General features: G+C 45.7%; 2 protein-coding genes across 3 annotated transcripts in view; one reads left to right on the forward strand and one right to left on the reverse strand.

Annotated features, from left to right (window-relative positions):
- Positions 1-14,843: 14,843 nt before the first annotated feature.
- LOC144122024 (corrinoid adenosyltransferase MMAB-like) lies at positions 14,844-27,793 on the reverse strand. 2 transcript variants are annotated; one of them, XM_077655535.1, is made up of 8 exons: positions 27,654-27,793; positions 26,934-26,983; positions 26,207-26,352; positions 24,039-24,111; positions 21,755-21,852; positions 20,299-20,363; positions 16,287-16,346; positions 14,844-14,991 (listed from the first exon to the last, which is right to left on the reverse strand). In XM_077655535.1, exons 1-8 carry the CDS (start codon positions 27,659-27,661, stop codon positions 14,916-14,918), a joined length of 576 nt encoding a protein of 191 aa, XP_077511661.1. In that variant the 5' UTR covers positions 27,662-27,793; the 3' UTR covers positions 14,844-14,915. The 2 variants fall into 2 exon arrangements, with proteins under 2 accessions (XP_077511661.1, XP_077511660.1); XM_077655534.1 differs by lacking the exon at positions 27,654-27,793 and adding an exon at positions 27,094-27,254.
- The window catches only part of LOC144122023 (RNA N(6)-adenosine-methyltransferase mettl16-like), a 40,174-nt gene continuing 39,836 nt past the window's right edge, over positions 27,660-27,997 (forward strand). Inside the window, exon 1 of the mRNA XM_077655533.1 lies at positions 27,660-27,984. Coding sequence (XP_077511659.1) covers positions 27,660-27,984 — 325 coding nt within the window. The remainder of the gene's footprint in view (positions 27,985-27,997) is intronic.

The following is a 27,997-nucleotide window of genomic DNA, read 5'->3' on the forward strand; positions in this document are numbered from 1 at the left end:
GGACATATTTACACAAGGTAGAATCGCGAACAAAATTAGAACTGGAGCGCAACATTGCAGTTTTTCAGGTGAGAGATCGTAACACCCACTGTCGGGGGTCAAAAAATGTAAGCACAGCCAGTACAGAGGGCAATCTTAGGCATTCAACCACAGATAATGGTTTTTTTAGTTCTTCACAAAAATTTTGATCAATCTTCAGATTAACAGGAATTTTATCCGAAACTATTGCCCCAACATATTCAATAAGTCGCTGACCGTATACATTTTAGTAAGGGGAAGGTCGAAATTATTGAGGCTGAAGTTTCTAGTATCGTATCTGACTGCAAAATGCGAGGACAGGAAATGGATTATTGTTTCTAATCATGCTGTGTGTGCAACGAGACGGTTTTTATTCTCGCGTTTGATTAAACGCTAATAAATCAAGCTGGGTAAACAGAAGCGGACTGTGTTCCTTATGTTTTTCGAACTGCATTATTCTAATTGCACGCTTCTGCAGTCGTTTGATAGAATGAAAATAAGTACTGAAAGTCCAGCCCCAGGATTCTAGACAATACAACTGACTTCTGATGAATGCAAATATATGATGCGTAAAATGTTAGTATCAAAGCCATCGCGAGCTTGTAAAACGGTGCAGCTACCGGAGGCTAGCTTAGAGCAAACAGTGCGCGGTTGTTTGATTTTTCCAATGTAAGGTGCAATAAGTGCAATACGTATAGGTATATGAAGGAGTTAGTTTCCAGAAGGGCATTATCGTTAGTAACCGGCTTAATTACAGTGTAGTTTATGAGGGTTTTTTGGTGAGTGAATTGCCATGTATTTAGTTTTGTTAGTATTGTGACGGACTACAGAAGACGACGGATGGTGCGGGCAGGAGCGCTCGCGCAAGGTCCATCACCATTAAATCTTGTCATAGCTATCTGTCATATAGTTCTTTCTTGATCGGCTTGCCGTCACGCAACAGTATTAATAGTTATTTTTTTCGCCAAAAACCAATGTGATGCGTTAACTAATTCAGTTTTCTATCTATGTTGCAGTTCAACCCCGTTTTCAGCAGTGAATGTGACGGCAATGTCGTCAGCTCCCATGACCATTTGAGAAATAAATATCTGAGGCAAGTCGTTAACATAAAGGTTAAAAACCAAGGGCCCAAGCAATGACCCTTGTGGTGTATCTGTGATTAAACGTTGCAGCGAAAATTTTAATGGATACTATTTTCTAGCGATCAGTAAGGAAACTATGAAATCAATCGAAGGTTTTGCCTCGGTAGCTCTATTTGTCTAGTTTATTAAGGACCTTGGCCCCCTGTATGAAATCATTTTGTAGGCCCAAGAATACAACTGCAGCAAACTTATTATTATGCAAGGCGGTATTAATTATTTGGCTGAAAGAAGGAACGGCCTTTGATGTTGAATATCGTGGACGGAATCAATGTTGCTGTGGATGAATGATATGGTACTTTTCAAGAAGCTGATGAACGCGTTTTGGTACTGTTTTGTCGAAAATATTATTGACAACACTCAAAACTGAAATTGATCTGTAACTAGACGGGTCCGATCGGTCGCCCTTTTTAAAAACAGTGTGGTAACTTTGAATATTTTCGCGCGTTATGGATAAGCGCCATTAAGGAGAGAGTGGTTAAATAAGGGGCATAAGATGGGGCCAGTAATATCTACATTATCTTTAATGAGGCGGACAGTGATGCCATCCGGGCCTGCTGCTTTATTTGTGGGTAAGATGCTGATAGTTGAGATTATTTCATTCAAATCGATGTCTTCAATAACAAATGTGTTTCTTATTGAACAAACAGATGTATTATGTGTATTACTAGTGCAGATTTTCGCGGCCAAGGCAACGCCAACAGTGGTGAAGTAGGAGTGGAAATTCTCTACTGGAATTTGAGTTATATGGCCAGGCGCTGGGTGTTGCTTGTGAGAGAGTCCTATAACCACCTCCACAATTTTCTTTGTATTACCAGAAGCTTGTTTAATGAGCCGCGAACAATTTTCCTTTTTCGTGCCCTTTTTGCGAGAGCCCTTGAATTCTCGTAAACAAGAAACATTGACTTTGTGATGTGTTCATGATACCAGTAGACTTTTTTATTTTGTCTAAAATTTGTTTGGTCATCCAGGAGCAAATAAGCGCTCCCGAGACTGAATAGGTGTGTTCCGGCTACTGCTGGCTGTCACGACGACGAGAGTCTAAAAAATTTCGAACCCTTCGTTTACGTCGTTACGATGTACCTGATCAAGAGTAACTAAGAATTCTTTGCGCCCATAGCCTATTTTAGGAGTTAGGTTCGTGTTGTCATGTTTAATATTTCCCGAACCAAGAACGTTTACAAATGTCGGAAAAAGATCTGAGATCAGGGTTTGCAAACACTAGCGTTAACGCCTGTATTTATGTTTGTTAAGGAATAGTTTATGATCTCCGAAGAGCCAGTAACGCGATTATGTGTTGTAATTAGATTACGGAAGTTGTAGGATTCCAGCAGGTAAGTACAATCTACTGAATGAGTTCATAGTACCGAAGTTAGCATCAGCAGCGATGACTGCAGGTTTCTTGAAAGCAAGAATGTTTTTAAGTTTATCAAGGAAATAACCAAGACTGGAATTCGAGGCCGATCGACCACACCACGCCAATAGTGATGTCGTGTTCTATCATGAAAAAAAAGGGCTGAAATCTCGAACGCAGATGCAGCTGGTGGCGGCCGCTGATCAAGCTGCATTCAGGACCTCCGCACAGAATTCCTCCGCGACAAAAAAAAGTAGTCCGTTGTTATAACTTTTCTTGTTACCTAAACAAGAAGCTGATCACCAGAAAAAAATTATAAGCGATAGAATTCTGATCCTCTCAGAAAAACAGCGCAGAAAGGCGAGAGGAAGAAGCGCTCGTGTGTTTGTGCTCCTTCTTCGTATCGTCTTTTTGCGCTGTTTTTATTCTATGAAGACCAGTCACCAACGCTCCCAGCAATACACTTTGATGTACAATTTTGATACCTGGATTGTTTTTTTTTAATTTAAACATTTAGGAAAACATTTAAAAACCTTTAAAGAAAGAAAACATTTAAAAACCTGATCGCGTTTACTGTTGTGCTTGGCTAGCGGAGTAACACAGCACGCCGTTGACAGTGGCCCAGTGTTACCAACCGCCATTTTCTTTTTTTATGCGAAGCATAATAGGGACACTACTTAGCTCAACCATAGCCCAGCCTGGCGCGGCCGCGACCACCAAGGCTAACTCCCGCTCCTCCCGCTAGGGGCGCTGCAGCCGAGCACGTGGTCTGACGTCACGACAGCTGAAGAGACGGGACTCAACTCGCGCGGTCGCCGCGCGGCCGCGACCACCAAGGCTAACTCCCGCTCCTCCCCGCTAGGGGCGCTGCAGCCGAGCACATGGCTAGGTGGCTTGAGCCACCGCCCGATGTAAAGGGTTCAGCCGTATCCATCCATCCATCCATCCATCCATGGTCTGACGTCACGCCAGCTGAGGAGAGACGGGGCTCAACTCGCGCGGTCGCCGCGCGGCTGCGACCACCAAGCACGTGGTCTGACGTCACGCCAGCTGTGGAGAAACGGGGCTCAACTCGCGCGGTCGCCGCGCGGCCGCGACCACCAAGGCTAACTCCCACTCCTCCAGGAGATTGCTAAACAACGAAGAGACTAGCCTGACTTACGGGCAGGCAGTACCGAATCCCTTTCACAAATCTATTATGCTTCGCATCCTAGGCTTAACCTTAGCTAAGCCAGGCCATTTTTTAAGCTGCGCCCTACTCTGAAGCCTCCGGCAGCGACGTGGAACATATACCTGTAGTTTTTTGGGTTTTTTTACTATTTACAGGTTGTTATTTTAAACCTTACGCAATATACGTCGGTGCGGTCTGTGCAAGTGGATTGTACGGCAAGGCGGACATTATGTACTGATAGAGTTCAGTGATGAAACGATTAATTAACCAAAAAAACTGAACAACGACTTCAAGGGCGAACATTAAAATAAGAAATTGAAGGCTGTCAACATAGAAGTTGAGTCCAGTTTTTAAATTTTCTTCGTCGGCAATGCATTTCAGAATAATTAACGTCAAATATACGCATTTTTTAGCTCGTAAAGTTGGCTTCCAGCAATGCACATTTTTAAAATGGCGTTGCTGGACGTATTATTGTCGAGGAAATCACGTTAACTGGTTCTACGCCACAAAATAGACATACTGCTTTCGTATTTGTTGCATTATAAATGCGAGCGACGCCATGTTAAAAATGTGTATTGCGGGAAGCCAACCTTACGAGCTATAAAATGCGTATGTTTGGCGTTAAGTATTCTGAAATGCATTGTCGATAAAGAAAATTTAAAAATTGCACTTAGCTTTTATATTAATCGCGTTCAATTTCATGATATAATATTGGCCGCTAAAAAAGTAAAAAGTTGATTAGTTAATTTTAGTTAATTACTCGTTTGATCACTGATCTCTATCACATACATAATCTCCGCCTTGCTGTACAATCCGCCTGCAGAGGCCCCACCGACGTATTTCTCGCAGGGTTTAAAATAACGATCTGTAAATAGTTGAAATAAAACACCCGGTATAGTCGCGTTGCGTGAGCGCGATGGAGTTGGAGCGTCGTGCTATGAAGCCATGACGCATGCGGTAGTCCGGACCCACAAACTTCAGACGGGTCGGAGAGAGCCGAAACTTTGTGATGAGTTGAGAAAAAAATACATTTGATTATAAGTAGGCTTAATATGACAAGACAATAAAAAAGAGGCCAACAAAGAATATTCACATTTTTTGCATTCCAGCTGAGCGTTTCGTTGGCCACATGGAGGCTGGGAGACGACACATGGAGCAAGCTCATTGGAAAGTATCATCTAAAGCGTGGATAGTCCTGTTTAATATAGCACCTTTCGCACATTCGCTTCGGCGAAATCAGATATAGTCAGTCCGAAAGATTGATTGCGGGGAAGGTCCCTTTCAATAGTCATGATAGCAAGCTAGTTCAACTTGTCGTCCATAAAATTTGGAAAAAGGCGATTTTCTTTTCTCAGCGACAACTTGGAAAACCATCGATTGCGCTCAGTTTGCCACGGGTAGGCTTAGTAAAATTCGCAGAGATGAAAAGGTTTGAAAACAAATTATTAACTTTTCTTTCATGCAGCTGCCTCATCATTCCGAGGGCACCCGTGCCTTGACATGCAGAGCTTTGCAGAAATTTCGCACACTGAATGATTTCAACTGAATATGCTGGTTCCAAATCACTTTTACAAGTTTTCACCAACCTCTCCAGTTGAGGATTAGAGTTAACGGAGAATACCATAGTAACCTGCGATTTGCTGATGACACTGCCTTGCTAAGTCACTCGGGAGATGATTGCATACCATGATCAATGAGTCAGACAGGCAGAGCAGAACGGCGGGTTTTAAAATTAATATGCAGAAAACCAAAGTAATGGTCAACAGTCTCGCAGCGGAACAGCAGTTTACGATTGGTAGCGAGGTGCTGAAGTGGTAAGGGAATACGTCTGCTTAAGGCAGGGAGTGACAGCTGATCCGAATTGCGAGAGGGAAATAACTAGAAGGGTAAGAATGGGGTGGAGCGCATATGGCAGGTTCTCTCAGATCATGAATGGAAGTTTACCAATATCCCTCAAGAAAAAAGTGCAAAACAGCTGTATCTTACCGGTACTCACCTACGTGGCAGAAACATGTATGCTAACGAAAAGGGTTCAGCTTAAGTTAGGGACAACGCAGCGAGTTATCGAAAGTAAAATGTTAGGTATAATATCAAGAGGCAGGAACAGGGCAGAGTGGGTCAGGAAACAATCTCGGGTTAATGACATCCTAGGCCGAGTAAAGACAAAGAAATGAGCTTGGGCAGGGCATGTAATGCGAAGGCAAATAGCCAGTGGTTAAAACGCTGTGATGCCCAATGTTGCTCTGGGGTAACAGCTCGAAAAAAATCTTTTCTGTGGTGCATCGCGAGCACACAGTTATTAAAACTCATTTATATACACTTGAAGAAGCCTGCGCCTCAGCAACTGAAGAGAGATCAGCAGCAACCCACCCAATTCTCGACAGCAGGACAGTGTTTGGCCTCCGAGGATCCACAACCACGCCGTTACACAAGGAGTGACATGGTATTAGTAAGTCGCACCGACCAAAAATTATGATGGAATGACGTTCCGGCTCCCACACGGGAGCCTAGTTCACATTGAGCTCATTGTGAACAAGGCGTATGTGTACCATCCCGACCAGACGGGATTCCGTCAGACCCTTGACTACAAACAAAGCGGGATATTTTGTTTAGTAGCGAAAACTGGGCTCAGTTTTTTCAGCTGGTGGCTTTGTGCAACACTTACTTTATGAGAGAGGCGACATTCGTGTTACGTACAACGTGAAAAAGTTTGCTGTCTGCTCACGCGCGGCGTGCAAACAGTGACGTTGCCCCGAAGCAACGTCGGGCGTTTGTGGGTACTATGTAAGAATGGGTATGCCAATGTAGGTGAGCCGCCTATTGACCAATTGGATTGCATTCGATTTACCAGTTTTTGTGCTTAAATGAGGAGTAATAATATGTATTTCCTGGAACCACGGAAGCCACCCATGGACGAGGAGGTGTGGCAGGTAGGTAATTTTTATGCAGGACATAGAAAAATTTAGGTGCGGTCAGTTGAATTGCTGACGAGGATATACGACAGCATTCATATTTTAATCCGCAATCTGTTCCAACTCTGTATCTATTCTGATTCTGATCGTTCTTTACATTTCTTGCTGCGTTGGTCTCGGTCAGTTTCATATGAGCTGAGTGATTTTTCGTCCACCGTCTCTCTTTTCTCCCCAAGAAGTGCATAGGGAGAGAGTGGAGTTGAAGGCGAGATGGGAAAAGAAGGCGCGGGGTGGAGAGGAGGACGGTTGGAGGGGAGAGAAAGGCGGGGGAGAGGAGGACGTTCTGCAGGTGGGGCCATAGCCATAGCCATGGTGGGGCAAGTGGCAGATGTGGCCTCCTGAGAGGTGTGCCGACAGCGGTCACCGGGTGTTCGCTCCAACACGGCTTCTATGCTATCTCATAATAACCGACGTTGCCATCGACAGCGACTCTATAGGACGACACAGAATACGACCCAGGGCAAGAGAAGTTTTTCATTTATTGTTTTAATTTGTTGCGACTTTTCGCAAGAGCAATTCTCCAGAGGACGAAGACGACGCGGCGCCCAGCGATTCTTCTCTTGCGCTGTCGGGCACTAACTGCAAATGCCGAACACGCGAAGAAATAAAAGAAAAGGCGGAACCCATTTGGCAGCACACAGACTTCTCTGTCATGTAAACTTTATAAAAAAAACTACCTGCTGCGCCCCCCCCCCCCCCACCCCCACGGCTGTGCTCAGTAGTGCCTCAAGTGCCCGATGTTGCCCAGGAGCAACAATTCATTACTTACTAAATAATAAAGCTCATTTTTTATTTTTCCTTTTCATGCTATTTTGTGTGCACTCAAACGATATTAGCCTTTTTTATCTCCGTGGATCGCAAAATAAACTTTTGGGCATCTTAAGGGCAACGGAGTTGATTCCAAGAGAAGGCAAGCGTAGCAGGGGGCGGCAGAAAGTAATATGGGCGGATGAGATTAACAAGTTTGCGGAGATAAAGTAGCCGCAGCTGGCACAAGGACAGGGCTAACTGAAGAGATATGGAAGAGCCCTTTGCCCTGCAGTGGGCGTAATCTGGCTGATGGTGATGATTACCAGCCTCTCAGCCTTTTGTGCCAGAGGTCTCGCCTCCGACTTCTGTCAGCAATTCTAAGAATCCGAACTTTTCGCAGAGCTCAGCGTAAGCAGGCTTTCGCGCTCGCAAAGCAGAGCCTAGCCTTTTAAGTACAGCATCGTAGGTCTCTATCATAAATTTTTTTCTACCTCACACAGCGCTATCGCTCTTTCCGCCTGAGTACACATACAGAGCGATACGTTTGCTCTCATCCAGACGGCACGACTGATACTGATCAGCGTGCGCGCTCTCGCCTCGAAGGTATCAAAGGGAGGTCGCAACGAATTAGCAGAGCCTTCCAGAGAGCTCAGCATATCTACAGCAGATGAAATGTCGAAGCATGGTCTCTGAAGTGCTACGCTTGCTTGATCGAGACACGCCAAGATTTCACTCTAGAAAATTGCCATTAATGCAGTCTCTATAGTTTTGTCATTTTCTTCAAGTGAGAGTCCGCTTCGTTTCGAGTGTCACCGTTTTCTTCCCTGTTCTTGGGGAAAGATAGCTTCAGGCCTCGACACCAGACTGCAAGAAAATTTTCCAGAACTGCCTTACTTTATTCAGCATGTATTGGCCCCCTGGTTTCAGAGAAACATTTGAAAACAATGTCTTCATCAGTAACATTCATGCTGTCAAAAAGATAATTCCGCCGCTTTGATGAGGTAACAGAAAAGACGGTCTCTGAGCTACACTAAAAAAAAATGATATTATCAAAGCAACTGTGAACGCTACACGCGCCCTCTGGAGCCACCGCGGTGGCTCAGTGGTTATAGCGCTCGGCTGCTGACCCGAAAGACGCGGGTTCGATTCCGGCCACGGCGGTCGCATTTCGATGGAGACGAAATGTTAGACGCCTGTGCGCGTTTAAAAAACCCCAGGTAACGAAAACTATCCGGAGCCCTCCACTACGGCATCCCTCGTAGCCTCAGTTGCTTTGGGACGTTTATAAACTAAAACCAACCGTGCGCCTTCTGAGCTCAGTGAATGACCAGAGCACGGGACGTAGACTGGCAATTCGTACAGGTGCTTGATTTTTGCTTGCACTCCTTTGTATTCTCCTGAAATATTACTCCCCACTATCTTCAGTCGGGGTGCCTTTGTTCGTCAAGAGGGACATCACGATATCGAAAAGATGAAAGCTGATAAGGGATTGAACTGGAACAAATCCAAGAAAACGTTCGTGCGCTTTATCATTTATATAGAATTGTAAAACAACTGACAGCCGCTCAACGTGAGTAAGATGGGAGTATTCTGGCCCATTTCAGTTCGTAAATGATACGATGCTTGGCAGCCTTCGTTACAGCTCGATAAATTAATGAGAAATGGTTGATGCACCGTCACTGCCCATAAACGCTAGGCTGCGCTCAGCTAGAAGCTTAACTACAACGACTACGCGCTTCAACCCCTCTGTCCAGTAAGTGATCTGAGTGAGGAAATTCTTACCAGCACCTTGTCGACTGTGCTGCTTTAGTTGGAGCGGGATATCTATGCTATCACGCTGTTCCGGTGTTCGACAGTGTTGTCATTAGTGCCAACCTCCTCTCCTCGTTTCCATTCAAAAAAGGAGTGTGTGGTGAAAGCAGTCTGGCTGCTCGCAATCGAAGATAGTTTTCACATGAAACAGTGAACGGAGCCTTGGACTTCGAATACATTAGCCGGTGTCGCTCGTAAGCTTCCCGATTCATAGCCTTTCGCTCTAAAAGATGAGGTGACATATAGCGGTCTTGTATTGTCTTTCGTAAAAGGGAAAAGTTCCTGCCAGATTTTGAAAATGCAATGGCCCTTTCCCAATACATTCATCCCGAAAGCTGTCAGTAATAACGTCCGGCCACTTAGCTGGGTCACTTGGGAGTACCTCAGAGCCTACCTCTTGCTCCGGGGGATGTGTACTTATTTGTCGTCGCAACAAGAAGCCAGCTGCTCCGTCGTTCCAGAGCACGCATTGTGGGTGGGAAGATGATGATATGAAGTCGACCTACCAGGCAATGTGCTCTTGGAGTGTCGTTTGCAGGTGCTCGTCAGCAGCAGGAGGCTTATCAAAAGACCATGGCGTCTGTTGATCAGCAGCAGCAGAAATCGGGCGTGGCAGAACTTACACATGAAGCTCCATGACAGGGGCCGGGCTGAGTAACATCGATATTGATTGCTTAGGAACAGGACGGGTCTCGGTTGACCTCGGCTACTTACAAATAGGCACGGGTGAGGTTGGCATCCTTTGCTCACAGTTAGGTCAACCTAGTGGTGTGAATTCTTGCTGCTCAGCAGGAAATTGTAGTGATCGAGTCAATAAGTCCTTTGCAGAGGATTCTGAAACGGACTCGCGGCTAAGCACCCATACGGCTCCGCGGAAGCTGCATTCAATAGATACTCTGTCATCTTTGGGAGCTTCTTTTCACGCTCTTCTCTAACTTTGCGTTTCGTTTAGACGCACCACTTTGATGCCTCCGACTGGACATCTCTTTCGCTTTTTACTATTTCTACATGAATGGCGTCACAACTGACAAAGTGTTGGGCTAATTCTCCGCTATGAAATTTTACGGGTGTGATAAGCACGAACGGCGAATCTGGCGAACGCTATTCCTTCGGACGTGTTGTGTAGAAACGAATGCGGCCTGCCGATGTCAGATCAACGGATCACAGCAAAACGGACGCCGACCTGGCCAGGCAGATCACCGTCAGCCGGGCCGCATACGTCACGGACCACCACCACATGAACGTTTAGACCGTGGGTGGAGTCGTGCGGAGACCCAACGGGCCTGCAGCGTGCCTCGAATTCTGTTACCAAATAAAGTTTCACCACCACCACGCCGCGCCTCCCGCCTGCTTTTTGGGCCCGCTCAGACGAGCCTAGCGCTAGGTGGCGGTGGTGGAAACTTTATTATATACAGAGGAGTTTAGGACGCGCAGGTCCTGGGGCCCCCGCACGGCCCTACTGCACTCAAACGTTCATGTCCCGGAGGCTCATGACGCTGGCAGCCCGGCCTGTGGTGATGGTCGAGCACGCAGAAATAGGCCTTGAGAATTACTGCCATATTAGTGCCGTCTAGGGGAGGGCGCCTCAGAGGTTTTCTGCGAGTCCAGTTTTTTGTCGATCGAAAAAATAATTGTACGGACACTACGAATGAGAGCCACCTGTCCTTTCTCGTGTTTTTACTGTGCGACGTTTTTCTGAAGTGGTAAAATGAGAGGTTATTTGGTGCACCTGGTTCTAAAAAGAAAAAAATTAAACCAGAGGACCCTGCGAATCGAGGCAAACACAGCCTGTCAGTGCACGCCGAAAGACGAGCCTGCAAGAGAACATTTTTGAGTGCTTCAAGCGGCGTCACCCACGTTGTCTTTCACCCGAGTAAAGATAAGAGCTCGGCCTCAAAAGACTGCGCGTCACATTACACGGCCGACATATTACGGGCGCAATTGTTTTTGCAGCTCGACAAAGTCTCCTCAATTAATCGGACTAAAGTTACATTACGCGGGGACCTCATCTGCTCCTTCTGGTTTTCTCGCTTCACATGTGTCTTTCTGAGTCCCATTACCTGTGGGTGCCATTTATTAAGCAGATTAGAATAAATGGTTCCCCTTCTCCTGCTCTCGGAGATGAGATCCGGGGCTGCAGCCACCTTAGCTCACCCCCCCCCCCCCCCCTGATCCAGCTGGCTGTGTAGTGGTCAGGGTTTTCAACTTTATAAAAAAAATAGACGATCAACTTTCGTTGAATTCATTTTTTTAATTCGGTTTTAGCCTTAAAAAGGTCAGTATTCTTCCGATGTGCACCACAGCTTGCTGGCTGTTGAGAACGAGTTACAATTAGTCACAAGCAAGAATTACCGAAGTGCAGAAGCCAGGCGCTGAGGCAAAGGGGTCGTTTCAAGTTGGGATTTGGGGAGAGCTGAAACCAAAAACCTCTATTTCAAAATGGGAGTTATAAAAAGAAGAATCCTCCATTTTGTACCGTTATAATTACGGCAATAAAGTAGGGGATTTTCTTCATTTTTGCTCTGTATTCATGAAGTAATGATCCATCACAAGGTTGTTTTGAGCTGGAAAAGGAGGCAATGAAAAACCACTAGGACCACCGACTGCCCTCACAAGACCCATAGACTAATGCATATTATCAGTCTATCAGTCCCATATATAAATATGTATTGTTCTAATGCAAGTATGTATAATTCGTTACGGTGTATTGGATTATGTATTGGCCTAATACTAGTCATATGCAGCTCATAGATACACCTATAAACCAATAACATTGTCTATAAGATAGATATGTATCAGTCTATAAAATGTATCGGTATCAGCATTGGTTAATTGAAATACAGATATACAACCCACTGAAAAATCTTTAGAACCACTAGCACTATCTATAAGACAGATATGTATCACTCTATAGGATGCATCAGTTTCAGCATTGGCCTAATACAAATGCAGGTACAACCAATAGAGAAATCTTTAGACCCAATGCAAGTTTCAATCAAACCAATAAACTTCACTACTCTTTTATGCTATGGTTGGAACATCGTCAGCTGTTTCACTCCGGCATACCTCTGCTGTTAGTGGCTAATGCCACATCGAATCTCTGGCGTCATCGGCGGGTGAAGACCGAACAATCTGTCCTCACATAGCACCGTTCGCTATAGGCGAGTTATGGGCGGTCGGCGGGCTTTCTTTTTCTCAGCTCATTGGACATGTAGCTACTGCTAGCAAACGCCCAAATGGGAGTAAGTGGTTTGTCCACTAGAACACACCCATAAGGGGGTTTTATGTACTTCATATGTATAGAGTTTTAGTTACTTCCTATACAAGGGAGGTATTTAGGAGTGCAAGGAAGCATAATTTGCAAGGAAGCATAATTTTTACTACCCACAGAAATTGACCACAAACATGGCGCTATGTTTATGCACACTTATTCTAGGCTCATTCTTACAGCCGTACTAGTGGCAGAAAGAGAAGCGGGATAATGAGAACGTTTAAAATGAGAAAACCATCGGAGGTTACCTGGCGTGACAGTATTAGCTTTCATCTTCAGGGCTTTACAGCTTTTTTTTGCATGATTGTAGAACAATGCAGCCTCATAAGCTCTATCAATAAGTCGGCTTTGAAACTGTTCCATCGCAGTTGCATGTCGATGCACCAAGTTTTAGACGACTGCAACACACCGCGCGGACCACACTGAAATTAAAACTGTGGGTATGAGGCCCAAGCGGGAAATGCACATAATGGCGGCGCAAACTAAGGAAAATGAGATAACGCAGGAGTGTGCTGGTGGCTTCAGGGGAGCAGTTCAATGTAGCTCACTTCGCGAAAGACAGCGGCAGTTCGACCTCTCGTACCGCTGCGTTCACCCATGAAACAACAGAAGCGAGCAGCGATCCAGCGACGGTGGTAACCAAGAGACGTACCACGTTGATCACTCATAGGCGTTATCATACGACTGACCAGAATCAGACAAGACGCTAGGTGGCAGTGCGAACGGCGGTAAATGGTATGTTTTTACTCTATCGGCGACTTCCGGAACATTTAGACCAAGAAGTACATTTCAAACTGGGAGTTATAAAGTGGAGCATACTCCTTTATGCTCCACAAATAGCAAATTTAGGGAGTAAGGTAGCACCTTTATCTTATTTTTGCTCCATATTGATAGAGTAAATGTTCATACACGTGGAGTTTAAAGGCTGACGTCAACTATTTAAACTCCCTTTTGTGCTGATTCTTGTTTACACTGTAGAACAGGCGAGAAATATCGTCGGGACTGCATCCCTCGGCACCCGCCTTCGTGACGCACTGACGTGTCGTTTATAATTTGCTTCCCATGTCTTACTGATGAACCTTGGCTCGTAAAGCTTTTCATCGACACGGTCTGTCGGCTACAAATCGCGGTCTTTGCACGAGACAGCGCGGTGCCACGTCTTGTTCCTTCGGGATCACAAAAAGACACCTTCTCCGAACGTCGCCCGTACCCGGATTTGCACAGAGCCTGAGAACTTGCCACTCTTCCCGGTCTTTGAGAAGACAGCAGTGCTACATGTGCATAACAAGCGTACGATAGCCGCCAAACGACTAGATGCTGCGAAAAAAAGCGCAATAAAAAAGGAGATACTGTGTGGCCTTTTCTACTTTTCCTTTGTTATACAAGTGGATGACCGTATTAAACCGAGTGGCTAGATCCCTAGCCAGATCAAGTAAACAAAAATAAAATAAAACAAACAAAAATACCCCGACCAAGAAAGGAGTCGCCCCAAGAGTGGTGCTGTTAAGCTGTCCAGCAGAGCTTTAAACTCCAGATCAAAATCCGCTAAGAACATGCGGTCAGACAAGTGGATGTTAGCAAATTCTGATGTCGCCTGTGAACTTAACAAACACCATGTTGACGGTGCCCTGCACCAGCCCTGCATTTTTTCTGCCTGCACTGGACCCATCCGTGCTTTGGATTTTGGGCAGTTCATCTGAATGTCGCAAGTGGAGTGACTATTGCGCTAATCTCGGAGTGTTTGCTTTAATACAGAGCATTTTGATACATATGGATCCCGTGGGGAGTAACGCAACTGGTATAAATAAGGAGAAGCGGTCTGTGGACCTTTTGGTATAGGCGCTCTATCTCTGGTACCATTGGCCTTGCTTATATAGTTTCCAATAGCGTTAAAGGCCCCCTTCCCCAGAAAATCGAGTCCGGCGTTGTGAGCGAAAAATCATGGGCATGGCTCTGGACAGTGGTCCCCAGAGAGAAACCTAGCTAGGAGGCAGGTGGGCCACCTAGGTCACGTGACCTTGTGGCGTCATCATAACCTGCTCGCTGGATAGTGAGCCCGCCGTGGCAGTTAAATTAATGATTGGTAGCTCAAGAAGAGCAACCTGGGCTAGGCTTCACCTGGTTACTGGGAGCACATGCTATCACAGGGCAAGGAGGGGTATGAGGGCTCTCGGGGATCTATGAATGTAAAGTAGAGAATGACCTTCTGCATATATGGGAATTAACCCATTACTCAATGGCTGCGCGCAAGGCAACACAATTTCTACCACCTGGCATACTTCTGACGCCGTGTTAGGGATGTAGGCGCATGTGCAGGCAGACATATGCAAGAACAAAGGAGACAGAAAACAATAAATAATAACAAGACCATTTATTTTTCACATTCACCATTAAAAAATATCATGAGTGCCCACTGCGCGCAGTCGTTTCACTTGTAAATCACTTCCTCGGCATTCTCGTGGTGCGAACATATTCGCGCAGCTACAAACAGGTAGTCGCTCAACCTGCAGACAGTGCATGCACGAAAAACGGTTGAAGAAGCAGGACTATTGCACACCATTTTTGCACATGTGTGTTGACATAAAATTTAACATTAATTGCCACAATTAGAAGGGCAACAGCACCGATCCTGCTAATTATGTCACCACCAGCCATAGATAATGTGGTGATAAGGTGAGTCACAGGGGCTTCAGATCCTGCAATACACAAGTGCTTTTTACAGTCCACTGAAGAGCAGAAATATGTGGGCCACTTGACGATCATCAAGTACTGCAGAATAGGCAATGCACTATTGTATTCGAACTTTCTCGCTTTTTACATTTTCCAAAACATGAAAGATGTGAAGAGTGCACACTCCTATTGCTTGAAAAAGCTTCCGTTCAAAAAAACAGCCAATTTGAAACCCTTTCGTTTGATGGCTCATCTTTCTTGCAAATTAGGAACATTTAACTATGTGGTTTCAAAATATCCAATTTCTTGCGGCCTGAACTGTTAGATTCAGATCAGCCATCTTGTAATTGCAACAAAGCTAGGCTACCTGCCAAGATTTCTTGCCCCAAAGGAATCAAAGGATATGCAAATGTTGGCAGCCTTCTGTTTTACAAAAAATAAGCAGCGGGTAGCTGTGAATGGAACTGTTGTTTGGACAATGCCTTAATGTTGGGCTCTGAAACAACTACTGAGGAGAGCACATAAACTTGCTCAATCACCGCACTGTGTTGTCATGAACACCTGAGCTAAATAATACACTTCTACATGCAGCAGAGAACCCATAATCGCGACCGAAAGTTGGTGAATCCTTTTCAGCGACTTCATGATCGCACCCTTTTCCGTCGCACGCTCCTGCGCATACCAGTTCAGAGATGGCTATTGGTATCGCTTTGGCGGGTAAAGAAGCTCCGCACCCTGGGGGATTCCCGCACAAGTCGGCGGTGGGGCCGGTGGAGGAGCGCCGACCTTTGAGCGTGCAAAAAGTGTTGACAGAATAGGAAAAGGCGCGAAGATGCTGAAATTCTAATTTCGACTACAGATAATTCTGCTTCAACAAAGCGCATAAAAAAATTCTTGCCGGCGGATATTCGTGAAATGGTGGCCTTTAACATCCCAGGCAAACCGCAACTGCATGATTCTCATGTTTCAGGCGTGTTGCCTATATGTGCCTTAGTGCTGTTATTATACTCACAAACTGTAATCACCCTAAGTTCTCATGCATCCTAATGCATTTCTTTTCTTGCACTTTCCTGACCTCTCGAAAGTAGCACACAACAACCGAGTGAAAACAAATGTTTCACTCACTCACCTATTGATGTACCGTATCACAACTTCGTCCACTTCATCATCCAAGAAAAGGGTAGTCACTCTGTGCAGGAACAGATAACGTTTTGATTTGCTTGCATTACATAAAATGAGATGTAGCTCAAAGAAGCAGTAGGAAAGAACATCCAGTTTCACATCTTTGGTTGGTTTGGTTTATGGGGGCTTAACATCCCAAAGCGACTCAGGCTATGAGGGACGCCGTAGTGAAGGGCTCCGGGAATTTCGACCACCTGGGGTTCTTTAACGTGCACTGACATCGCACAGTACACGGGCCTCTAGAATTTCACCTTCGTAGAAATTCCGCCGCCGTGGCCGGGATCGAACCTGCGTCTTCCGGGTCAGCAGCCGAGCGCCGTAACTACTGAGCCACCGCGGCGGCTCTTTGTAGTGACTAACAATGTGAAGACACAGGGATGCCGGAACTGGAGTGGGGTGGGGGCCCAGAGCCCTCCCAAGTATTCTTTAGGCGGGGCTCAGACCCCCGCATTCCTGCACCATTTACAACTTTTAAGATGCAAATGCCCATTTATTGGCCTCTGCCCCCTATAAGAAGACTTGGGGTCTCTGGCCCCCCTTCTGTTCTGTAGTCCCTGGGCAGACATTTGCAAGCAAAATATCATTAAAGGGGCCCCGAAACACATTTTCAGTATATTGTTTTTCCTGTCGGTTGCATAGTATGAGTTATAGTGATGTTATTAGCATCAGTCGTACTGCGTATACTGCGGTTTTTATATTTTATTTAGCTCGCAAATACAAATTTGTGGCGCTGACGGTGCAACCATATAGTGGCGGTTTTTAGCAGTGGATATGACATCACTTAGTGGGAGCTTGATGATTGGACAAAGAGTAAATATACTGCAAATTGTGTTAATAACTAGAGATATGTTTTGTCAAGTCTTTGTGATTTATATTACATTAACAAAACCAACTTGTTTGCCGTAGATAAAAGCACTGTAAAGCAAGTAAAACAAAAATACACCACCAGAGGCCCTGGCTACCTTTTGCATCAACGGACTTTGCGGCTCTCTGTACACATCCTACGACCTAGCACTCAACACTTATGGCTACTCTCAATGTATCTGAGAGCGGCTTTGCGGAATCGATCCAATCGAGCCATTGCACTCTATAAGCGTTCGTTTTGGTCCCAAGGAAGGATGCGTCCATTTCACATTTAGCAGGCAGTGCCAATCGTCTGCTTGCGGAGGATCACCGGGCGGTGGCGCCGAATGGCACCACGTTCCCATCAACAGCGCGCACTCCTTGCTCGCTGTGACCAACCAGCGCGCTAGGAGCAACGAGCGATGGTTGGCGGTAAGCAGTAGCGGTACGCACTATGCTAAATGTGTCTGATATCTTGCGCAGGCTGTCCCACCGCCGCAGTATCTCGCGCTAGAGTTCAGATCCATAAGTAAGGGAATGTCACTGATCAGCGTTCCCTTCTGCGCCATCGACGTGACGATGAAGCATCACTGAGTCAGCTGGGCGTTCACATGGTTGTTGTAATCATGCAAACAACGCCGCCAGCCTTGGCATGAATGAGTTACAGAGAACAGGCAACTGTGTAAACTTCCGCCACGTGCTCAGATAGGCTGTTCTGAATGGTCGCACTAAGTGTCGTCATTGCGAGAGTGAAATGGGTGTGGGAAGCTGCGCGAAAATAGAGTTGAGGGCAGCATTTTGTTTGCTTGTATTTTGAAATTTCTTCATTGAAGAACTCCAGTTCCTATGCATCGATTCTCGTAATTCTGAGTCAGCATCTGTGTGACATAAAGAATCCAACTGAAGTGTGACCGGCATCTGTTCAAGCGGTGTTTCGCAACCTCTTTAACACATCTATGCACATCTACGCTACAACAAAATATCTACTGTGATGTTCAAAAAGCTATGCCATCGCTCACAAATACAGTAGACTCCCTTTAAGACAAACTTGAAGGGACCATGAAAATTGTTTGTCTTATGGATACAAGACAGACATGGGAGCATGCTTGGGGGTGTCAAAAATCTTTTACATAAGAACAACAAATTAGAATAACCTTGCACTGAGAAGATCATTGTAAAGAAAGCATTTATTGTGCAATGCATGAAGTGAAAGGTTAGGGCATGAAACAAGCGCACATCATCCTGCTGAAAAATGGCACTGGTCTAGATTTTTTTTCTTACGGTCTCTTTTTTTTTCTCTCCTCGTCAGTGACTACGATTTCTGTTCTTTGTTTTTTTTTTTCCCCCAACGGCTCCAAGTGCACTGAAGGTGCCCAGCTGGCTATAGCCGTGCAATACAGGCTCCGAAAGCATTCCACGTTTTTTCTACCCCCCTACCTCCCTTCCTTCCACATTTTTCCGTCCGCCACAAGTGGCGCACGGACACTGATATCTGGCCACGTTAGATCCCCGAGCCGTGTAAAAAAAGTGTTGAGACACAGCGTCAGTTCAAAATTCGGCTCCATCTAAGGCCTAAGCGCCAGTTAAGTAATCAGCCAGGTGTGCTCTGCTCCTACACTCCTTTTCGTCCACAAGATGCAACACCCAGCACGTGACGGGCACGCACCGCCGTGATTTGGTCGTACAGATCACTGCGCTACGCGAAGGCCGGCTCGAAGGAGCCCTCCCTTCTCTGCCCGCACACGCGAGGACGCTTCCCCGCAAAACGCGGGAAAGCTACCTTGCGGGCGAACATTCGAGATGCGAAAAAGCTTTCTTGTGGGAATACATCATAAATGCGGAGAAGCTCTCTTGCGGGGACGCGTTCTACATGCGGAGAAGCTCTTTTCCGGGGACACATTCTACATGCGGAGAAGATCTCTTACGGAGGTGAGTCGAGATGCGGAGAAGCTCTCTTGCGGAGATACGTTCTAGATGCGGAGATCTCTTACGGAGGTGAGTCGAGATGCGGAGAAGCTCTCTTGCGGGGACGCGTGCTACATGCGGAGAGGATCTCTTACGGAGGTGAGTCGAGATGCGGAGAAGCTCTCTTGCGGGGACGCGTGCTACATGCGGAGATCTCTTACGGATGTGAGTCGAGATGCGGAGAAGCTCTCTTGCGGGCATGTTTATTTGCGAAGAAGCGCTCTTTCAATTCCATTTCAATTCCATCTTGCTTGCCTCCACAGTGCCGCGTGGACGCTCCGCGAGTACCGTTGCTCTGTGTCGCTATGGATCGTGGTAGCTGCAAGGGTTCTTCTTAACCGAAGGACGCACCCAATAGTTCGCCTTTAGGGGATATTTTACGTTGAATCCATGGGAAACCAAACTAATGTGCCCAAATTGTTCGTCTTATCCGAGAATTCGTCTTAGCCGCGTTCATCTTAACGGTAGCCAGATACTGTACACGATACAGTGCAGAAGAGACATGTGCACCAAAGAAAATGAAAAAAAGCTATCATTGTTATCACTGGTACAGCTCCCCATATGTAGTTGCATGCAAATGCACCATCCATGCTGTACTAAACTGCATCAGAGAAAGGTGTCGCACTGACACCAATAAGGGCAAGTTCAGCAATTGGTGGCAGCTTAACGGGACACTTAGGACAAAACAAATTTGGCCATGGTACCATGTCCTAATCTCAGAGACCCCTCTCGCTGTAAACAGAGCTGTCACAAGCTAGAAAAGGTTAAAAAATTAAATACAGGTGTCACCACCACCAACAGTCTCCGCATGCAAACTATGGTGCGTCACGACTGATCTTTTTCAAGCAGATCCCTGATGCTAGTCCGCATTACCACTCGTTTCCAAAGGATGATTGCAGAGCCTTTTTATGGTCTTGATGTCAATGAAGCAGCGGGAAAATTTTTGCCTCATTTTCTCAGCAATATATGTGTCTTATACATTTGGATAAATATCAATGCAGACAGAAAGAGCCACACAAAGAAATTTTACGAAGACCAAAAACTGTATGGTGTTGTCCTCAGTGCCCCTTGAAGAGCCATAAAAGCAAACACACCCAGTGAGGAAAACAGCAGGACGAGCTGAAAACAAAGACGCAATTTAGATGTGGTACCTGCGTTCAGCACGCCGACAGACGGAGCGGGCAATGTGGAGGGCAGCGCCAGCTGGGCTACCAGACTAGTAAAATAAAAGAAGAGAAAAATGCTTTTTTTTATCTGGTTACTTATAAAATCATTCACTCACTATAATTTCACTCATTTTTTTCTTAAATGACTGTTGGGTGAAAAGTGCTGGCTCAAGAAAGAACTTGCTCCAAGAAAAACAGTGGATCATCAAGATATCGATCAAGACATAGGCATTATGAAGACACACAGACATGCCACCTAACTAAAGCTGTGCTGGGCATTCTCACATAAAAAAGCTACATAAGAGGGTAGTGCAATAAGTGAGAAAAAGACGCATGAGTGATGGGCTTGACCTCTGTTGCTGCAGAGGTGTATCAGACTACCACAACAATCATTTCCTGCCATCTTGCTGAAAAAGACATCTTCCTATCCTCTCGTTGATTGTGCATGAAACAAAACATACAAACATAGCAAACATGCACTACACATGAGAGGCCATGTGGAGTATGCCGAGTCATGCATAGTGTGGTCATTAATGAGAAAGTTGTTTTTGCTTTGCACTCCCGGTACTGCAACATAGCAAGCAGTCATCGCATTTTTCTTGACAGGAAGTAAACCTATGTGCACACAATTATAATTTAAGGATCACAACAGCTTCAAAACCAACTGCTGCATAGCTATATAACATGTGTGACAATGCTCAGGAACATGCTGGTTTAATGAGAAAATGGATTTTCACATGCCAAAGCTACACCAAGACTACAATGCATGCCATTCTGATGAGCTCTCAATTAACCCTGTCATGGCACACCTGACATTACGGTATGGTATCTTCTCGGTAGCATGGTTGATAGTCATGGATTACCTACCATACAAAGTCAAATTATCACTGAAGCACTAATAAAAGTAAATGCATAGAATAAATAATACAATAAAATTATTTGTGAATACTAAAATTCAGATCTTGATTGTAACAAAATTGCACCACAGAAGGTTATAATGCCATTGCGTTGAGTGTAATCAATACATGAATGCTCAAACCTTTGTTTCTTTTCATATTGCAAGGAACCGTAGTACACGGGCAAATTTACATCCTGGCTCCATTAAAATGCACCTGCTACAGCTAGATGCCGAGCCCACAAAGTGGCACTCAGCAGCAGACACACCTCTCAGTGGAGGTCGTCCAACCAATGGCGCCCACTCGTTGACATGACATCGTAGTTAGTTGTTGCAGGTTTGCTAGCCACCCATGATACCATAGGTGCAAAGCGGTTGATTGCAACTCCATGGCAGCAGGTAGGCGTCACAGGTTAGGGGGCCTCCCTTGAGGGGCATTCACAACTTTGCTCTTGAGTTGCGGCCTGCTACAGGTCCCACCACAACAAACAATATATGTGAAACAAGTAATTCTTAAAAGTAGAGAAGTGAGGTGCGGGACCTTACAGGGAGAATAAAGTTCTTGAGGGGTGGCAAGTTTTCAGAATGGTTGTCAATCCACTGCTCCAGCTCCTTAATATGTTCAGCTGGAAACTCTGTCTTCACTGCAAAACAAGCAACATATTTAGCCTAATGGTAAGAAAGAGTGAGGTGAATTAAACTGTAGAAGCATACCTTGTTACCATAGCACAAAGCAATAATATTTATTATTACAAGCTAAGGCTCAAAAGCAAATGATAATGTATGCTGTCCAAGTATTAAAGGGGCCCTGAAATGATTTTGATGGTCATATTGTAATGTAACAAATTTGTACAGGTGGTTTTTGCAAGTACTTGAGTCAAAATTAAAAGGTATGTGTGGACCTTATAATTTACAAATAATTTTTAAAAACTGCCCGTCGCAACCAATTAGGTTGGTTGATGGTTGATGGGGGTTTAACGTCCCAAAGCGACTCAGGCTATGAGGAACGCCGTAGTGAAGGGCTCCGGAAATTTTGGGCCACCTGGGGTTCTTTAAAGGGCAGTGACATCGCACAGTACACGGGCCTCTAGAATTTCGCCCCCTTCGAAATTCAACCGCCGCAGCCTGGATCGAAGCCGCGTCTTTCGGGTCAGCAGCCAAGCGCCTTAACAACTGAGCCATCGTGGCGGCTGCAACCAATTAGGGTGGCACCTCACCGCACGTTCCTAGCCATCCCTACCCCGCTGACGTAAAGTGGGCAATCTCGACGAGCCTTCTCAATGGGAGTGCCCAAGTGACGTGGGCGGGTAGGGCCCGGTGGGGTGCAGTGCCAACCTCATTACTTTTTTTTTTTCTGGCACATTGGTGTTTATGACTTGAGAAGGAAAGGAGGAGCATAATTTTTAATTGCCAATATTTTCGGTGTGAATGAAGCTAGCTTAAATATTTTTTCGATGCGGTGACAAGTGACATGAAATACCAGTCACTCATGGGCTTTTCCTAACCTCAGCAAATATCATTCCATGGTCCCTTTAACATATGAATTCCCCAGACCCCTAAAAGAATAGCAAACGGAACCAATGTAGCACTGCCTACTTTATTTGGGCTAGTGGTTAACCCATTTTGTAGTGATAGCTGCATTACGGTAGCATTTCGGGCCTTCAGCGTGGCGGCACTGTGGTGGTGGTGGTGCCGCCACGGTAGGGTGAACCCAACCATTGTCTTGTAGCAAAGTGAAGCCACGCTATTCCACTTGATGGCTCGTTGAAGATGTACCCTCATCGTTTGGACCAGCATTTTGATATCCAGGCCATCAACAATGACCCTTAATCTAGGCATGGTCAGGATTTTTTCATTCAGCCTTTAGACCAACAGTAGTTGTGATGAAGCTAGGCTCAAATCATTTGAGTAGCTGCCTTTCACTGAGAATCACCCCTTTGCGCCTTAAGCCCATAAGGCAGCTTTTCAAAGGTGCGAACATGCTAATTCTCCAACCTAGCATAAAGCTGTTGTGGTAACCTAGCAGGAAAATCTTGTTTTCTGGAATACAGTCCGTGCACAACACTTGTTTTCAATGCCGCCCATTATAGCACATCATACCCAACACAACAGAGCTTTTAACATCCATACCAGCGCCGTGCTTCAACTGGCATTGTATGGCTAACAGTTTCTATATGTACTTACTGGTTATTTCAATTTTAATCTCATAATCAGCTCCAGGACTGAAACCTGATGCTAACAGCAATAACAAGTTTTGTGAACTGAAAATTGTATCAAGTGATGATGCATTTTTTGTGTTCATTAAACACATAAAGAAATGAGTGGATTGTGAGCCTGGTCCCTGCAGACTATGCATCAGGTGTGGACAAGCGCATAATTTTTTTTTTTTCAACCAGAATTAAGCCCTCCAGGTGAGGACTGTAGCCAGAAAATTATGGCAGTACCCCCAGCACTCAATGCAGAGTAAACGATATCATCTGTTCGGACAACATAACTTTTTTAACTTCCACTCATATCACTGACAAATAAGCGGCCATTTTTTATTACACAGCCTAGCGGCTGCTTCTCGCATATGATATGCAGGCAGCTAAGGTCTTGGGCTAACACACTTACGAGTGAGGCCTGTTACAAATTTCACTTCATTTTTTGTTTTTACTTCAAGTGTAAACTTGGTTTGCCATTGTCAGATATGTACTACACCTTAGCCTGCCAGCAAATTTGAATTTGTTTCCATCTGGCATTTAAAAAAAAAAAGAGGACTGCAGTTTGCTACAAAAAACATACATCAATTGAGGTTTCTGTGTCCACACAGCAAGACTGGCTAGCTTACTTTTTTGTCCTTCAGAGGCTGATGACTTTGGTGTAGCAATGGCAGCTTGGAGGTCTTGAAGTAAACACTGGACCTGGAGTGAGGCACACAATGAAAAAATAAAAAGTGAAATTGCAGAAAGGCATAGCAGAACACGGCTTAAGCCAGTGTAATGCAGTTTACGTCACTGTATGTTGCATTGCGTTGAGTTTTATGCCACATAGGCAACTAGGGCCACCATTGGCACAGTCACATGAGAAAATTCGGCCTTCCTGTATGTTTTGTGTACTCCCTTTTTTGTGCAGGGAAGTCCTGATTATACCAGCAAATAAGTTGGCAAGACCAGGATCTGAGAGCAGAAGAAATGTTCTTTCCACAATTACACACCCGTCACTGAATAGTCAAAACGACATGAGGATGAATCACCAATAACAAGCAAACAGCCAGCTTCCCTCGCCACCGACATCACAGACACAACAAGCCAGCAACTGAAGACCTTGACAGAGAACACAGATTAGCAATGCTGCTTTAAAATTGTAAATTTTACGGTTCACTGTCTAAAAGCAACATTTGGGCTATGAGGAATGCTGTAGTGAACGGCTCCGGATAAATATAGACCACCTGGGGTTCTTTAATATGCGCTTACATAGCACATCAGTGGGCGAAATTTATGCATTACACCTCCATCAAAATACGACCCCTGCGGTGGGGCAATGCTGCTTTACCCGAACGACACCTTACGAGGTTCATATGGACATAATGCAGACCAGAATGAAAATTGCAGACGTCCATGCTGCCCAATGAAAACACGCCACCTGTGGGAGGGGGGCATGCCAGCTGTTGATTGTGGAATGGGTGAGCTTGAAAATACATCATTCATGAACATGTGATTTAGGTGACTCCTCTATGCCAGCTACATTGCTTACTTTGCAATGGAGCGCCTTTTGGCACCTTTATTTGTTTATTCATAGAGATACGGTGCCACTTCTGTGGAGCGGTGGCTTGGGCTTAGGGGTTGGACTTTTAGGTTTTTATTTCCTGAAGATTCAGCACATTTTTTTTCGGTGTTTATTTCAAAATGCAAGTTTTCGCGTTTTTTTTTTCGGAAAATATTATTTTTGACAAAAGAATTGCTGACTTTTTTTGGTGATTTAATGCAGTGATTCTGTGTGGTCAAAAGTCACTAAGTGTTTGTCTTGGCATTTTTTCCAACATGAACAGTTTATTTCCAAGTAATTAACTTACAAATGGTAGTACTTGGAGCTGTGTTTATAGAAGGAATTGCTTTAGTAATTAAAAGGTAACATAAGTTCAATGAGACAGCCAGCAGATAAAAACGCAAGTGAAAGTTTACTTCTAAGAACTAGGCTGACATGTTATAGTTGGACTGTCGCACTGGGTTGAGTCTGCATGTTGATGTTAGCGATGGAACTGTGACTCAATCGTCAAGGTACCCAGAATATGAATACTTTTCACAGTTGGCAAACCTACTTAGAGGGAGAATAGAGGCAGAGGAAAGGCACGGAGGTTAACCACAAGGGTTTTCCAGGATAAATCTAACACTCTAAGCAGGTGACGATAGGAAACAAACAGTGCTTAGCTAGCAGGCGGCGAGGAGGCGGTGCTTCCTGGTCTGTAGAGGTGCGTAAGCAAGTGGAGTAATACCTCCAATCGCACAACTGCACTGCTTATCCAACAATACCAACATCGCATCATGCTCCTTGCTTTCCCGTTAAGTTAATTTTCAAATTTTTCTGAACACAACTTGTACTCAAAAGCCAGCTGCAGCCATGCCTTGCATGCCGAGAATACTGACCTTTTTCAGTCAGAACTGAATTTCAGAAACTAAATTCAGTGTACGTCCTTTTATTGTTTCTGCAGTTTAAATGGAAAAGTCCAACCCCTACTTGTGTGTCACAGAGAGAGCTGTAGTGCAAGACCGGTCGTCACAAAGAAAAAGAGGACAAAAATTTGTTTTCCCGTTTTCCATGGTAAGTCATTAGTTAACGCAGTGCTCTTTCCCTCACACTCTGCATGTGGAGAGAAGGCACAGTCTGGTGAATGGGAAAGAGGTTGTAGGAGAGGGCACTCTTCATCATGCATGGGAGGAGGGAGGTGTGGTACGTGCTGTGATCAGTTCTAGCACCAAAGAAGGGTGGTCTTTTCTTACGTGGCAATGGCACTCTCACCCATTTGAGCTGCTCGCTGACCTGCGGATGTGCGAGCACGGAGCGCACGTATCCGATGTGCGAGTTGAGCTCGTCGGTGGCGCCCAGCGCTTCGAACACAGCGTCGTCCTTGCGCCGCCGCTGGCCCGTGAACGTGGCCGATGTGCCTGCATGCGCCGACCAAAAGCAATTGGGCTGCAGTACAGCGGTACCTGAACATTGGTTCTCTCGGCGCGCATCAGCGCCGTTGCTCCCATTCGCCGGCCAGGCTGCCCATTTAGAACGACAGCCAAGGTGTACCCAGTAGCGAAAAGCTGTACGTACTACGTAGCTTAAGGATATCCGTCCGCGGAGTAACCTGCAGCTACGGCTTCGCGGCATGCAACCAGGTATCTTTGCAGGCAAATACAGACTGCGCCATAGTTTATGCAGCGGTTACCGAGGTACATACGCTGCGTAAATTTTCACCAGCCGACTGCTGGCGACCGCGAGAACTTTGGTACTTCATATGCATTACGACCACAAAGTTGCATGACAGCTGCTCGCTCGTACAAGGCGCGCGATCTTGTAGAATTTGTAAAACATATATTGCGGCTTAGATCGGCACTGTAATGCCATATTTGTGCGGCAATTACAATTACAATGAGGTAACGGATTCGTGCATCGTTATTATGCACAATCCGTGATAATCACGAAAGTGAATCGAAACGGTTGCAATATCGCGAGGCTGCGCTGGATAGGAGCTCACCTTTGTCGCCGGTCCGAGTGTAAATCTTGGGCTGGCGTGAGCCGTCAGAGCTGCACAGAGAAATACGCGCAAGCTGTATTTACTACGAGCACCACTAGCACGGAGACCGGCCCAAGCGCGTTTCCTCTTTTAGAAGAGGATAAAAAGTTTGGAATGTCACCTCATCAAGCGTGCATTCAGAGCCCTCGAGGCCACAAGAGGCCGAGCGACATAACGCAAAGCAAACATTTCCTGCGCCAGTTTTGAGAAGCAGCGTAGAAACTTGCCGCTGGTAGCAGACTGAAAAAAACCGGTATAAACGTGAACTTGGATTGGATCGATCACGGCTAAGGCGGCCAAGGTAAGGTCCCTGTTCCAAGTGCAAAGTTCACTTTAAAAATTTTCCTCAGCACGAAGTATTTATTCAAAGAAAAGTTTACTGCATTGCGACAAAAAATAAGGCTAGAAAAAAATTCAGGCCGGCAACTGCTTAGCGAACTTTTTGGTGCTTCTCGAGCTCTCGAGTCAGTCGCTTGTTGGTTAGCACCATCGCGTACGCCTCGTCTGCTAGCCAGACATGGCGGAACCGCGGAACTTTAGACGTGTTCGCGCTTTTAGAAATTGACAACGCTTTCAGTGGCTAAGCTGGCTTTCCAAGTCTTTTAGAGCTAACTTACGCGATCTAAATCACACTGTGAGACATTTTGCACCCGATCGCGGTCCACTACACACCGTACTTACTGCGCCATGAAGAGAGACGTGCTGCTTATGCACGAGCGGAGCGTCTTCCGCACGCCGCCGGATTTCACTGTTCTGGCCGAGAAGCACTTCGACTTCGCCCAGCACGTCAGCTACAACACGCAGGGCAAGGCGAAGCTCGACTTCAAAGATGCCGATTCCCAGCGCGCCCTGTCCAGGACGCTGCTGAAGCACTTCTTCAACCTGGACGTTCAGTTGCCTCCGGGTCGGCTGGTGCCGGCGGTGCCGCAGCGCCTCAACTATCTGCTCTGGGTCCAAGACCTGGTGGAGAAAGTGCTGGAGAGGAGGAAAGGCGTCACCGGGCTCGATATCGGTGAGCGCCGATG

This window comes from Amblyomma americanum, chromosome 2 (genome assembly GCF_052857255.1).
Source record: "Amblyomma americanum isolate KBUSLIRL-KWMA chromosome 2, ASM5285725v1, whole genome shotgun sequence".
Taxonomy (NCBI): domain Eukaryota; kingdom Metazoa; phylum Arthropoda; class Arachnida; order Ixodida; family Ixodidae; genus Amblyomma; species Amblyomma americanum.

Bases quoted from the DNA above. Each gene is read 5' to 3' on its own strand.
- LOC144122024 (XM_077655534.1), bottom strand. From the start codon at position 27,161: ATGTTTGCTTTGCGTTATGTCGCTCGGCCTCTTGTGGCCTCGAGGGCT. The intron at 24,112-26,206 runs GTGAGAGTGCCA...GCCTCACTCCAG, and splicing joins TCAGCGAGCAGCTCAAATGG to GTCCAGTGTTTACTTCAAGA. The intron at 16,347-20,298 runs GTACCACATCTA...GTTCCTGCACAG, and splicing joins TGTCGGCGTGCTGAACGCAG to AGTGACTACCCTTTTCTTGG.